Raw genomic sequence first — 15,846 nt, 5'->3', positions numbered from 1 at the left:
CATGCAAAGGGTCAGCCAAGGCAAGTACCTAGGATTACCAATGGTAGTTAGAAGAACAAAAGAACAAATTTTTGGATTTGTTAAGACAAACATCCAACAGAGAATACTCAAGTGGAAAACAAATTCCTAAGTGCAGCAGGAAAGAAAATAATGCTTAAATCGGTAGCTTTGGCTATGCCTACGTATATTATGTCCTGCTTCAAGGTTCCATCAAGATTGTGCAAGGAAATCAGCTCACTAATGTCTAATTACTGGTGGGGAGATGCTAGTGGAAAGAATAAAGTACACTGGTGCTCCTGGAGGAAGCTCACTCAAAACAAGGAAATGAGAGGCTTAGGCTTCAAAGACTTGGAGGCATTTAATACAGCATTGTTAGGCAAATAGGTATGGAGGTTGATAACTTAGCCAAATCCCCTGGTCAATCAAGTTATGAAGGCAAAATACTTTCCTAGGACCTCCATATTCAGGTGCAAAATCCCAAACAATGCGTCTTGGATATGGAGGAGCCTAATGGGAGCTAGAGCATTGGTGGAACAAGGGACTAGAAGAAAAATTGGCAATGGGAAAAACACAAATATTTGGGAAGACTGTTGGATCCCGAATACATCAAATGGCAGAGTGACAACCAAGAGAGTTATGGACAATGGGCTACAGAACATGGAAGAGCTGATTTGCCAGAAGAGGTGGAACAGGAATTTGGTCTTTCAAAATTTTAACAGAGAAGATGCAGAAAGGATCTTGAGCATACCAATAAGCTTATCAAGAAGGGAAGATAGCCATTTCTAGATTCATGGGGTAGATAGAAATTACTCTGTCAACTTAGGGTATAAAGTGCAGGCTCTTCACAATGTCAGCAAGCAGAAAGACAACCAGAAAGAGGGCTCTACAAGTTGGGAGCATCAAACCAAAAAGCTATGGAAGGAATTGTGAAGGCTGAAGGTAAAACACAAGCAGAAAATATTCCTATGGAAATGCCTCAATAATGCTCTTCCAGTGAGAGATACTATCTATGGTAGAATCAAGATAGAGGACCCCATTTGTAAGAGAAGTGAAGATGAAAGAGAGACGATTGAACATACCCTATTGAACTATAGAGAAGCAAAACAGACATGGAAGTTTGCGCCAATCCAATGGGAAGGTATGCAGGAGCAGCATGGATGTTTTAGAAGATGGTGGACATCAATCTCAGAAGCAAGACACAGAGCAACAGGGCTGCAACACATTTCCTTATCTGTCAACATTCTTTGACAGATATGGAAAGATAGGAATGATGTGGAATTCAATGGAAAGAAATACCAGCCATGGAAGACAATACAGAAGGCACAAGAGGATTGGTTGGAATTTGGAGAGATAGATAACAAGGAAACTAGGATGAGCACAGAGGATACAGCAGCTCTACATCAAAACACCCAGCAGCTAGGACCAGAATATGGAGTAGTGAAGTTGAGGATTGGGACAACAAGAGAAAAGGACAAGTCTAGTCTAGGCATTGGAATTAGTTTGACAGAAGGAGATCAAGGGCCAAAGAGAGGATGGGCACTAAGAGAAAGCAGCTCAGGATCACAATTGGTGGACGAAGCAGTTGCACTAAAACTGGCTATGTGTAAAGCCACCAACCTACAACACAGGAACATGCAATTCCAAGTGCAAAACTAGCAACTCCTCAACCATATTCGAACAAAAAAAGCATGGGACATCAGACTAGCTACTGTGGTGGATGATATTGTTCAGTTAAGAGAATTGTTTCGTATGTGCTCCTTTTGTCTAGTTAAAAATAACAAGAATCAACTAAGCTCTAAGTTTAGCAACTATGCCTTGGGCATTACTTTAGATGAGGAACTTTTGTTTTCTTAGTGGCAAAAACACCGCTTGTAAAGTTAACTCGAGCCTTTGCTCATACTTGTACATCTTTTAACAAGAAATACAATCAATTACCATTTCGAAAAAAAAGGGTAAAAAACATTAAAAAAAAAAAAAAAACTCATGTGGTAAGTCTAATATACAGAAAGCCCCCCATAATTTCAAAATATACAATACGACACCTCATGCTTTGAACTAAATTATAAAGATGATGGAATCCGTTAAACTTAAAGGAAATGGATGAAATGACCAAAATGTCCTGATATAATTAAGCAAAAGACAACTCAAAAAAATCATTTGTTTTATTCTCTAAATAGAGAGAATTGAGGATTAAGGAGCAGAATAGGTATATTTGTTAAAAATTAGGTATAAAAAAAAAATTTTTAGGTTCCAATAAGTCATTTCCGTTAAGTTTAACGGATTCCGTCATCTTTACAATTTAGTTCAAAACATGAGGTGTCGTGTTGTATATTTTGAAACCACAGGGGACTTTTCTGTGTATTAGACTTACTGCAAAGGGCTTTTTTATTTTTTACCCAAAAAAAAACTAATAAGAAATGGCAAACCATTTACAAGAAAAAGCTTGCGAATCAAGATTAAAATGAACTTACATTTATTAAAGAAAAGCATTTTCTAAAATTTAAGAAATACTAACGTATCCAAAACAAATTCAGTACTAAAAAAAAAATTAGGCCTGCACTGAATGTCTGAGAGCTCAATATTCTTACAAAAGTCATGATTTTTTCAAGCCATTGAAATCTAACAAAATGCTTTATGAAATAAAAGATCAAACCTAAAATCCAGAGCAACAAGTAAATCTTTCCAAATATGTGATGATGTTTTCAACAGCAATATTTTTTTCCGTGCAATAGTCGGAGCTTTCAAGAAGACGCTAAATTAGGAGTCAACATAAAACGAAACTTAAATTAGGCAACACATAAAGCAGGAAAAGTGGCCTTACTTGTCAAAGGAAAAGGAAGAACAATGGTGTGCACACCCTTAAAAACTTGGTAAAAAAAATAAGACATTACACTTGATTGGTAATTGATTAATTTTTTTTTTTGGGTCGGTATTAGGGTTGAAAAATGAATCAAACTAATGATATTTGAATTAAATTCAATCTGGTAAAAGCTCGTTTAATTTGATTCACCAACTTGTCAAATCAATTTTCAATATTATTTTATATTCGATACCATTCAAACTCGGTGAAATCAAATTTAGTTCAGCAGAAGTTATGGTGGTACTTCTTGAACATCAAGTTACGAGTAGCATCACCGGTAAATGGGGCAACTACAGTACTATTCAATTATCATTCATCTCATATCATGCTATTATTTTACTGTATGTAAGAATTTTGCTCATATATGTAAAATTTTATCTAAAATATTTTTTGAAAAATGTACAAAAATATATAAATATGTGCCAAATTTTATATAACAAAAATAACAACCGTACAATTACACGAATTTTTTGAATTAGTGCTCCTAATCCAATATTGACCACATTGTACCTGATACGACCATGTGCTAAAATTGTGACACCAATCATGTCAAAAGTGGATAGCTTTTGGGGCTAGTCAGAATGTAGTCAAAAGGTATTTTCCATGTCAAAAAACGGGATACCTATTAAACAAGTTTTTTCCATGTAGTGACATATATACTACATAAAATAGGACCTGTCTAACGGATGCCCTCTTCCTTAATATATATTTTAGATGTTATATTTTTGAAAATATAAAATTAATTAGAGAAAGTAAATAAATATAATGGAGAATTATATGTAAGATTAAATAAAAAAAATATATTAATGTAAGGAAGGGTAATAATTATTAGTATGTTATATATGTAGACACCAAAAAAAAAATTCATGAATCATTTTATGATTTGTTTATATCTATTATTATTTATTTTTATTTACTTATCTCTATTTATATTTTTACTTTTTTTGAAGAAAATTATTCCATCTCATTTGATTTTTATTTGATTATTTTTGCAGAAAAATTAGAAAGAAAAAAAAAAGGAAATACAGAAAAGGAAAAAGAAAAAATAAAAATCAGATGTAAAAAAATAAAATAAAATTCGCGCGTGCTGCATCTTCAAGCTTCGTACAAGAAGCAAAGTAGCAGTACAAAAAACCAGCTGGGATTGGAGCAATTCCCATTCGCATTTTCCTTTTCTTTCCTCCCAATGCATTGCCAGTACACAAAGCCACATCACCTCTACAAGATTCATCAAGAAAACTCCAAAAACAAGAGGATTAAATGGCTCCAAATGAGCCAACAAAACCAGTTGCATCCTCACCTTTGAGGTGAGGGTTTGGAGGGTTTTGTTTGATATAAAAGAGCTAAAAAAGCAGCGATTAAGGTAAGAAAAAAAGAGTGAAGAGCAGCGGGGAGAACAGAAAAGAAAGAAAAGAGTGAACGGAAAGAGAGAGAAAAAAAAAAAGGAAAAAGGTTTCTAGAAAAATTCTGAGCCAGGGTTGGTGGGTATGCCCTCTTCCTGATTCCAAATCTGATCTCAATACTAATCCTTTTGGTGTTCCTTTTATTTCTGTGCTATCTACGGTTTTGGAAGGATAACTTTTGTTCAGGAAATCTCTCAAAATAACGTCTCCAGACCTTCCAAATTTCAGCTCGAAATCCTCTCATCATCAGCTCTTGGACATTCTTCAGCAGAAGTTTGGTGGTTCAAGTCCCTCATTTGGATGCGTTGTCTTCAAATCCTCCACATTATTTGACTCCATAAGGTGTTAAAGGTAACTTAATTCACCTTCTCTTGTCGTATATGCTTAGATCTGCCCCCAAAGTGTCAAAAATCTGCAGCACGCGTCTCCTTTGCCTTCTTCTTTCTGCTATTCCTCCTCCCATTTCGCAAGCCACTAGCTTGGATGCCCCCTTTACATGATTTTGTGTTGAATTTCTGCACTGGATGTTTAGATTTTGTGTGGATATTTGGGCTATAATTTGTGTATTTGAGTGTGAAGTCTTGGCAAGCAACAGGCATGCTCCCTGCGTTTGATGAAAACCCAGAACTGCAACAAGCTTCAAAGAAGCTTGCATGGGAGAATTGGAAATTGCATTTTTGCACCACAAAATTTTGCATAATTACACTAAGGCCCAAAATATTGTGAAAAATGAACCAAATCTTCCCTTTTCAAGCCTTGACCCTTTTTTTTGGCATATTTTATGTATGTTTTGAGTAAATTATTTCTAGGTTTTGGGATGCTAAGTAATTTTGTTGAATTTATTTTTCTAAGGGGACGTTCTTTTCTTTCGTTGGATTTAGGAAAATAGTTTAACAATTGGGTTAAGGTTATTTTGCTGGGCTCTGGGGGTGGGTTTTGTTTTTATTTTCTTTGGGTTATAACATGGGATTTATAGTTAAAGTCCAATCTTTTTGGTTGGATTTGCTTAGACAAATAAATGGCCTAGCCCATTCTTTTCCTCTGGATGTTTCTTTGGGTCAAAGGATTTTAGGCCCAGAAAATAAATAAAATGGCCCGTTGGCTTTCCTCTTAAGAAATTTGATGAAAAAAGGCAATCTAGTCCCTAGTCTTTTGATAAATTTTATTGTAACTCTAGAACTTTGAATTTATTTCAATTAGGTCCTTAATTTAATTATAATTTGATCCCTAAACTTTATCTTTTATTCAATTTGGACCCCTAAATTTTCCAAAAATGTAATATGAACCCAAAAGTTGTTCAATTTTTGCAATTAGATCCCTAATAGCTTCATTTTTAAGTATAATTCATTTATCTTCTTTAATTGTTAATCATGCTTCATTTAAATGCTTTTAATTAGTAGATTTTATGTCTATTTTCATTTCTTTATAATAATAACATGAATTTACTATATATTTACATTTAATTGTTAATTAAATTGGTGCCTTGACTATTTTGTTGGTTTTGAAGTATTAATAAGGCAATTCTACCTCACTTAACCACCACTTCAAAGGGGGTATTTTCTATTGTTATTTTAAGTTCCTTTATGTGCTCCTATGTGTTTTTCTATGTGTGATTTTTTCTCTTATTTACTCATTTTTATTCATCCTTAAGTGCTCGTTTATTTTATTTTGTTTAATTTAATTTTCGATGATTATTTAGGAGGCATTTAAATGCCAAATTGTAATAGAGAGATTTTTTTTTTACCAAAAAATGTAATTAGTTAGATAAGTGTAATAGTTAGGTTATTATATTTCAAATTTCCCCCTTTAAATTCTAGTTAGAGTTCCAAATGTAATAATTAGATCTTTATGTACGTTCATTTACTTGTGTGTTTGCATGCTTGTGTGCTTATGTATTAATTCGCTTTCTTTAGGGTCTTTGCATCTAGATAGTATACTTATGTGTTATGCGCTCTATATGCTTTTATGTGTTTACTTGCTTTAATTATGCCTTATATGATTTATTTATTTATAATAAATGCATGAAGTCACCACGCTAGTCCAACACTAGTTGTGGCCTTTCTTCCTGTTTTCCCACTAGTCCAACGCTAATGAGAACTTATAGATATGAGTTAGTCCAATACTAAACCCTTAGGACAGCCTATACGCCAGAATCACATGTTTGCATGACATTTATTTCATCTCATGCATTTTAGGATCTTTTATCTCATCTTGCATGATATTTCCTCTTTATATCATCTCCATTATCCCTATGTGCGCAAAACATGGTATTTAGACTTGCATCTCATTTAGGAAATTAGAAGTATGTTAGTTCATTTGCTTGATTAGGTTAGAGAGTTACCCTTCAAATATGGGAAATAAACGAGTATGGCTTTTTAGTCTTAGCACGCTCTTATCCCTTCTATAAGAAGGAAAATTGAATTACGAATTTTAGTCTCCCGTACCCGTCATATTGCATCCCCTAGGTTATGTATTTTTTATGTATATATTATGATTTTCCTTTTTTGAGTCTCATCTTTTGTATTTTTTGTGACTGCTTCAAAGAATCGTTTTGGACTTCATAATTAATGTGATTGATACCAATTAAGTTTTGAAGAGACATTTTGCCCCTCTCGATACCCCCGTAGGTTTAGGAATGCATTTATATAAAAACATCCAAATGTGATAAGTTTTATAGGTTAGATTAGGAAAATTATTGACTAAATCTCGCAATTAACCTTGACTAGGTTGGAAGGGTGTTTTAGATTTAATCTTTACCTTCCCTTTTTTCAACCGTGACTCTCGAACTCGTTTTCTGTCGTTTTCAAAGATCTGGAGTCGTCTAAAAGAGTTTTATTTGTTTTTTATTTAAAATATATTTTGAGTGATTTAGTACACCTAAACTCAATACCAAGTGGCAACTCCTATTTTTTCTTTAAAAACACCTATTTTAGACTAAATTTTAGGGCCAAACCGACGCACTTTATATGTCCCATTGTAGGCCTTTTTTCCTTTTCAAAAACTCATTTTTTCTAATTCCAAAACTTCTCTTTTATTTATTTATTTTTTCAAAAAATGAGGCGCGACAATATACATAATAGGTTAGGTTTAATTATTATTCATCTCATAAAGTAATTAAAGTAGTTACATAATAGGTTAGGTTTAATTATTATTCATCTCATAAAGTAATTAAAGTAGTTACATATATCGATGTAAACAACTTCGGATACAATCTAGTGGGTTCAAGATTCAAATGATTTACATTTAAATCTTATCTTCCATCACCTTCTAATTGATTTTATTCTAACTCCTTTGCTAAGTTAATTTACCTTTTATACCTGTAGAATCACGTTTGAACAAACTTAAACAAGTTTTTTAAGAGTTTGTTCAACAAGTTTCTTAAGAGTAAATGCCATGTACTAACATTTTTGGTATGGATGCACGCTGTGTCCTTGTGTTAATGCCGTTTGTCATCCTTGAAGTATTTAGAGTTTGAAAGTCCACACTCCACTAATATTTGAGCTTCTCTTTCTTCCCATTGCGATGCAATTGATGTATACCTTCTAATTAAATTTTATGTATAAAACTGAACACTAGATTAGTGCTTTAATCATCAATAGAGAAAAGACAACAATCCTGCTCCATGTAACTGTAGAGGTGTTAATCAAGCCCAATGATGTTGTTCCATCCAAATCTGCTCACTAATAAGTAGATTTGAGTATGCAATGAATTTTGAATAGGTCTAAATGGATGTTCAATTAAACTCATTTAATTGGGCGAAGCTTTCCCTAGCCTGGGGAGAAAAAAAATTAAATTCATTTAATTGGTAGGTAGTGAATTGACTCAATTCACTAATTTATACCTATTTAATAATAATTATACATTTAAACTCAATTTTTAGTGGGTATTAAGCGGATAAATTTAAATTTTCTACCAATCTAATAATAATAAAATGTAATTATTTCTTGTGAAATAACATGCAAAAAATAAAAATAATAAGTAGAATTTCAAGTGAGTCACAAAATGGGTAATTGAGTATGACAATACTCAATTCTTAAATAAGTATAAATCAATTAACTCATTTTGACCAATTTATTAAATGAGTATAAATGAGTTAACTCAATTATATACATTACTCAATCATGACCTGTCTAAATCCGTTGGAATCATCTATTTTGGCACCTTCTAACTGTATAAATGTTTAGAAAAGTCATTTAGTTATGTTAGTCCAATAATTAACATACGATCACCAATTCGAGATCAATGGTATAACAAAGAAGTTTAGGTATAAATCATCTTAAATATTAGAACTTCAAGGTGCAAGATGGTATTAACTATTTGATAGCAAGAGGAGGCGAAGAGGAATGGCCGAATAGATAACATAATTACACGCGTAAAGTGTACCTGTGGTCACTAAACTATTCAAAAAACGCAATTTGTTCATTGAAGAACACTTTTCTTTTTTATGTGAATTTATCCATTGAACTTCTAAATACATGTTGTTTTGATCATTCTGTCTCTGTGCCTCTGTTATCCCTAATAGAAGGTAAAAAAAAAAAAAAAATTGAAATTGTTGCTCGTCATGTGCAGACCAACAACCTAGGAGGAATTTTGCCAATTTTCACAAAATCCTTCTCATAAACCCATTTTCAAGTTTCATTTCACCCAAGTACATTTTCTTGTTTATGATTTGTTATCGTTTCTTTCATTGATCCTCTAAATGTGCATTTGGAATTTTTTTTTTCTGGTAACATGGACAAAAATGCCTCTAAAATGGTGGTGTGCATGTGACCTTCAGTAAAGCAAATTATTATTATTTTTTTTTTTTGCGAAACAACATTATCTACTTTACTCCTACTCTTATTCTAGTATATTTTAATGGACCAATTGAAGAATCGAAAATTGAACCACCATTGGACTCGCACTAGCCGGGTGCGCTAAGCACTCATAAATTTTTTGGAAGGCATAGTAATGACAAAGTAACGAGAGACAAGATTTGAACCCTTAACCTCCCACCCCACCAAAACTTGAGTAATTGGTGGTGGCTAATAGCCTAAAGAGCCGTTGGTTAGTAAAGCAAATTAATGGATGAGCAAAATAATATTTGTTTCAATTGTTGAGTCATTTAGTTGTCAATTCAACTTTTTCAGGGTTTAGTTTTGACTGTTAATGAAAATCATACCTCATGCATGATGATCAATTCCAACAGTTAAAGAACTAGGCTGATGGTTTCTTTGTCATTAGAAGATTTCATGAGTGAATTTACTTGTCAATTCAACTTTTTCTTGGTTCTAGTTTTGACTGTTAATGAAAATCTTACCTCATGCATGATGATCAATCCAACAGTTAATTTGACTGTTAATGAAAATCTTACCTCATGCATGATGATCAATTCCAACAGTTAAACAACTAGGCTGATGGTTTCTTTGTCATTCGAAGACTTCATCTTCCACTCTAGACCTATATATACAGCACAATAGTCTATACAACAACAAGATTACAAAGTTAAACACAATAAGCTTGCACGTTCACAATCACAGAGAGAATGAGCGGAGAGGGGAAGGTGGTTTGTGTGACGGGAGCTTCAGGGTACGTAGCTTCATGGCTGGTGAAGCTGCTGCTTGATCGCGGTTACACTGTTAAAGCTTCCGTTCGTGACCTCAGTAAGTTAAATTTGCTCATCTCTAATCTATGTCTCTGATCACATCGGATTTTGGTTGCTGTTCTTCTTGTTAGTTAAAAGTAGATAGAGTTTAATAGTTAACAAGTGTTGGCCCCGTTAGTTTGGATACTTGGTCTAAGAAAAGCCTGAATGATTGCAGGTGTAACCTTCGGATAAGTTCATGGAAAAGATTTATTCAGAAGTTTGTTTGGATGGTTGTTTTTGGGGCATTCTTAGGAAATTTGTTACTGTAACTAGATTATTGAAAAGAGCAAATGTGAGATAAAAAAAGTGATTGAAAAATACGTTAAAAGAAAACAAGCATTCAGTCAGAGTCTTGAATTTAGGAATATAGGGTCATTCATAGATTAGTTAACATGCGATTTTTTTTTTCATCTCGAATAATAATTTCTATTGGCAATTGCTAAACATTGCTTGTTTACTTGATGCTTCAGATGATCCAGACAAGATAGAACATTTGATTTCACTTGATGGAGCCAAGGAAAGGCTTCACTTGTTTGCTGCTGACTTGGTGAAAGATGGATCATTTGATGAAATGGTTGATGGATGTGAAGGTGTTTTTCATACTGCATCACCAGTCAAAACTGTAGTTAGTGATCCCCAGGTAAAAATGAAGATTCTCTATTGTCGACGAAATCTAGCAGTCCCATATATACAATTGTTGACATGCAAACTGAATTACTTTAATTATGATCCCTGTTGTTATTTCCTAAGAAGCAAGTTTATTAGTGCATTATTGCTCTGTTGTTCAGATGATAATACTATTTCCTGTAAATTCAACTTCAATAATCTTGTAACGTTAGCCTTGACTGCGAATCAGGAGGATGTTCCACATTTAGGCACTGACTAATTGACGATTCTGCAGATGGATGCATTTGAATTCACTTGCTAGTTGGACAGCCAGAAAGAGGGAATTGTTTTCCTGTTGTTTCTTCTTCATTAGTCAACCAACTTAAGCGCAGCATTCTAGTGATCATTCTATGTACAAGACTAGTAAGGATGATAATTTTTAGGTGCTTGAGCCATGCTTATTTAAAGGATATTTCAGCAACACGAAAATAGATAATAGATATTGAGCATCTGCTAATCCATTTCATTTCTTAGTTTACTAACATCTTTCAGTGAATATATCTTTTACTTTATTTAAGTTGCTATCTTTTTCTTTTTTAAAAAAACTAGTAATGGAGCACGTGTTTTGCATGTGAACTTGATGTATTTAGATTTTTTTCCTTTAAATTTTTTTTTAAAAAATCAATTATTTTGAAGGAATAAATATAATTGAGACAAACAAATATGATATTTAATATTTATATTATTTTATACTTTTTGAATTTAGTTTGCCCTAACCAATACAAATGCACAAGTTATAAATCATTCTTTGTTCCAAGAGCACTTTTATTTTGTAACAGTATCAATATTTTTGTCATTTGGTTAAATTTAGATGACCTAAATGTTCTTTTTTATGCCATTTGAGTTTAAGTTTTTAATTTTTTGAATAATTTGTTGCTCCCCTTTGAGTCATTCTATGGACTGTTTATTAGTTTTAGTGAGATTTTCTAATTATAATGAAACTTGTGACCTTTTGTCTTCCCTTGGATGCAATACGGCATGTGCTATTAGTTATATGGTTCTTTTGCCTAAATGGAGTGAGGCAGCTAGATGATGCAATAATAAAACTTTAACCCGCAGTTAAGATTATATGAAGTTTTAACAACAAATTAAAAAGGGCATAAGTAAAATAATAGAAAGTAAGATCAAAATAATGCTTATACTTGCACTCCAAAGTACCAAGATTCCTGGTACTTTTTATACAGTAACAGTAATGATTGAACTTTTGGGATATTAAATAACTTGCCATGAGTTTCAGTTGCAGTTAGCTGCTGAACCAGACACGTCCTCGCGCATAAGCACATTGGACTCGCTTTGACATAATTTTTCCAAACCAATTCAGTGATTTGCTGCAATTTTCAACACTCCTGTTTTAAACTGAAATCTTTTTGCAGAGTCATACGAGTGTCTCTCCTTTTCTTTGTTTTCATCATTTATTTTCTCTCTCTTTTTTCTGTTCAAAGTACTTATTTTTCTAGAGATGTTTGTATGGAATTATAGTCTATCGAAGACCAAATTTCAAAGTTGTTTAAGTAATTACTTTCATGGGTCTCTTCAATTTGGTTTGAATATCAGCTACTGTCTGAAGGGATCAAATTGAGTGGAAAAAATTTTAGATCTCCACTGACTGTGAAAGAGCATGAATTCTTATATGATGATTCTTGTGGAGCAAGAACGTACTGTTGCCTTGAAGTTAATTGCCTTCAATGACTAGTATTTCTATCTTCATTTCTTAGGCAGAAGTGTTGGACCCTGCGGTAAAGGGAACTCTGAATGTGCTACAATCATGTGCAAGAGTTTCATCTGTCAAAAGAGTGGTAGTAACATCTTCTATGGCCTCAATTGCATACAACCGAGCAGTGAAGGATGGTGTTGTAGTTGATGAAAGTTGGTTTTCAGAGCCATCATACTGTGTAGAGCGCAAGGTAAGTGAACCATCTCCTTCCCAGCAAATGGTCTTTCTGTAGGAAGAGAATGATGTTGGTCTAGTCAGTGTTCAAAAGCAGACCAAAATGGTCAATCACCTTCTTCTTCTTGTTTTAGTTAACAACTTATAACTTCAGTGGAGGAGAAAAATAAAAGTGTGGACTAATACAATAGTATGTGCATTAAACTTTCCAAAACACTGCAAAATGTTTTACTAGAAAAATGATAAATTTACAAATCAAACAGTCAAAGCATTTAATTTTGGTCCTCCCTGGTGATTATTCCACAGCTCCAACAATATCAGAATACTAATGAAGAAGATGGTGTGCATAGCATGCAGCAATAGTGTCTGTGTTACATAGGATGAATGCAACATTATCTATATCACAGTAGTAAGTAAAAATCAGGTAAGTTCTACAGATTTTGTAGTAAAAAAGACTATACTTGCAGCACAAGCCTCCCTGACCTATATGCTGCAACAAGGTCAGACTTTCTAAACAACAAGATAGAATGACTCCTTTCTAGAATCATAGAGTACAAAGAACAACTTATTATCGAACTTGAAATCAGTGGCATATGCACAATATGCAGCTATGATGCTAGGCAAATTACAGGGAACTTCTGCTCACAAGTCATTAGTATGGCTTACGAGCAGAAATTTAATTTTTTGTGCTTTCATTCTTAATCACACTGATCATAGGCATAAACTGAGGATTGTGCTGACATTTTTCTACTTATGAATCACGTAGTTCCTTGATCATGATCAAATCAATTTCATGCTTCTCTGGTAGCAGCTGATGATACATTGTTGTCCTGTAGCTCTGGTATATGCTTTCGAAAACGTTGGCGGAGACTGCTGCATGGAAGTTCTCAAAGGAGCATGGCATTGATATGATTACAATTCATCCATCATGGATAGTTGGTCCTCACTTGCAGCCTTCTATCAATATAAGTGTGCAATTGATCCTGAACCTACTAAATGGTACTCTTGGAAATATATCTGTTTCTTTATGAACAATTTCTACTAGACTGTTGACCTTTGTTGCTTATGGTTATGGCCTCATCATGCTCTAAACTTTCTGATCCGAAAGAAGTCAATGAGCATTTTGATCTCTTGCTTTTCCATTTAACAATGAAACTAAGGATCCAAAATGGCTTAGGTTTGACTCTTTCCACATCTCCCATTTTTTTGATATCACCTGCTGCATCTTCATGCATGATTAATGAAGTAAACTGTATATTTTCACCCATGTTGATAAAGTAAAATGGCAGTTCGGAGCATGGATTTTTCTCCATCTACATTTTTATGCTTGTTTCAAAGCTAAGCTGTCGTGTTTATGATGAATAGTTATTTCCCAAACTTATCTGAATGCAGGAGACGAATCATTTCCTTATGCAACTTTTAATTGGGTTGATGTTAGAGATGTTGCCTACGCACATATTCTTGCCTTTGAAAACCCTTCTGCAAGTGGAAGATACTGTCTTGTTGAGAGTGCTGCACACACCTCCCAGGTGGTCAAGATTTTGCAAGAACTTTATCCTACTCATCAATTTCCAGACAAGTGAGTCTCTTTTTCCATCTCAGTTATGTCATATTCAGATTGCACTTACAAAACTCGGGGATATATCACATCTTTTCATCTCTTCTAATCTTAATTAATTCAACCAAACTTTCAGAATTATGTATCTTTGGAGTCCTGTCCTCCTGAAGGAACCCGTTTTTCAGAATTCTTTCTATAATTCGATTACTTGTAGAATTAGGTTCACTAAATTCGGTGACTTTCTGATTTCTCTATATGATTTTTGCCATCATAAACTTGGATTGCTGGAATAGAAAATGTTTAGTAGAGATATTAAGATATGAAAGGCATGGGCTGGTTCATGTTGAAGATACCAGTCAAAGGAACTTTTTTTTTTTTTTTTTTTTTTTTTGGCATTGGCTATTTCATCAGCTCTCAGACCAATGCACTGATAAGGTTTAAACAAAATTATATATCTAGAAAACATTCATATAATTGAATACAATCCTCTTTGAAAAGACTTTACTAGGCTAATTGGTTAAAAATGAAAAGAATTGAGCATGAAAAATCTTGAAAAGTTTTATGTAGGAGAAAACAATAGACCTTGATTTTCTTATAATCTTTTACCCTAAGGTTTTAAATTAAACTTTCTAGGTTACTTTTTAGTATTACTTAATTTTTTAGTGGTTGACCTGCTGCAGGTTTTCACATGATAGCATCCACATTAATGCAGACTACTCAGTATCCAATGAGAAGGCAAAAGCTTTGGGAGTAGAGTTCATGCCTGTGGAGGAAAGCCTAAAGGATACTGTTCAAGGCTTCAAGAAGAAGAATTTAGTCAGTCTTTAGGCCATGGCATTAACTTTCCTAGTTGAATTGTTGTTTGAATAATTGAGGAAAGCAGTTTTCACATTTTCAGACTTTTTTTTGTTATTAATTCTTCTCTTGCTGGTGCAAGGATTAATATAGTGCTCTGCCTTTTTAGTATTTTCTTCAAGTTTCATGCGTGTTTGGATAGAATATTATTTGAAATATTATTTAAAATAATTAATTAGTATTTTTTGTGATATGATGTATGTGAGATAAAAAGGTGATTAGAAATATAAAAAAATGGGTTGGGAAATATGTTTAAAATGTAAGCGAAATATTATTTGAAAAATTTTGGTTATCCAAACACATTTACACTACCAAATGATAATAATTGAACTGAAGGTCTTGACTGGGACTAGGAAGCTGCTCTACAAAATGCATAGTGCTATGTATTTTCTTCAAGTTTCATAAATTGGGAAATGTGTTTATGATGTAAGCGAAATATTATTTAAAAAATTTTGATTATCCAAACACATCTGCCAAATAATAATTAAACGGAAGGTCCTTACTAGGATTAGGAGGCTACTCTGCAAAATGCATTTTTATAAACAATTATTACAACAAATGTGTCCTAAATTCCTTTTGACAATTCAACTCTTCTTGTGCTCATAAAAGTGTTAAAAAAGAATAAACAATCTTTGTTCAAAATTGATATGGTGCGTAATTATTATTAAATTTATAAATATTTGTCCTTGATTTTGTCTAAATATTACAGTATTTGATGGATTCTACTAATATTTGGCAAATAGTGCTGATTGTAGAAATACGTAAGAAAAAGAGTAAAAAGGGGTTGATTGAGGAAATTTTCCACAGAAGATTCTTAGCCTGTTCTACGTGGCCACACCTAAGATTCTCCGCGTGTGTACCAATTTTTCAATTCAAATCGAAGTCCTTATAAGCATGTTTCCTTTTCGAGATTATTAGTCTTCCGTCTTTCCGATTTGTATTTGGAAACAATTTAACTTATCTTTTGTCATTGTAGGGAATATCCTTTTC

General features: G+C 33.3%; 1 protein-coding gene across 1 annotated transcript; it reads left to right on the top strand.

Moving 5' to 3' along the window:
- The first annotated feature begins 9,775 nt into the window (after positions 1-9,775).
- On the top strand, positions 9,776-14,966 carry LOC113732297 (phenylacetaldehyde reductase-like). Its single transcript, XM_027257991.2, has 6 exons — positions 9,776-9,905; positions 10,360-10,529; positions 12,271-12,459; positions 13,280-13,442; positions 13,836-14,022; positions 14,682-14,966. The coding sequence occupies exons 1-6, from the start codon at positions 9,788-9,790 to the stop codon at positions 14,827-14,829; spliced, it is 975 nt and encodes a 324-aa protein (XP_027113792.1). The 5' UTR covers positions 9,776-9,787; the 3' UTR covers positions 14,830-14,966.
- Positions 14,967-15,846: the final 880 nt, after the last annotated feature.

Source organism: Coffea arabica, chromosome 2c (genome assembly GCF_036785885.1).
Source record: "Coffea arabica cultivar ET-39 chromosome 2c, Coffea Arabica ET-39 HiFi, whole genome shotgun sequence".
NCBI lineage: Eukaryota > Viridiplantae > Streptophyta > Magnoliopsida > Gentianales > Rubiaceae > Coffea > Coffea arabica.
Note: the sequence above shows the minus strand (reverse complement) of the source record. Positions and strands in the feature narration are given on the sequence as shown.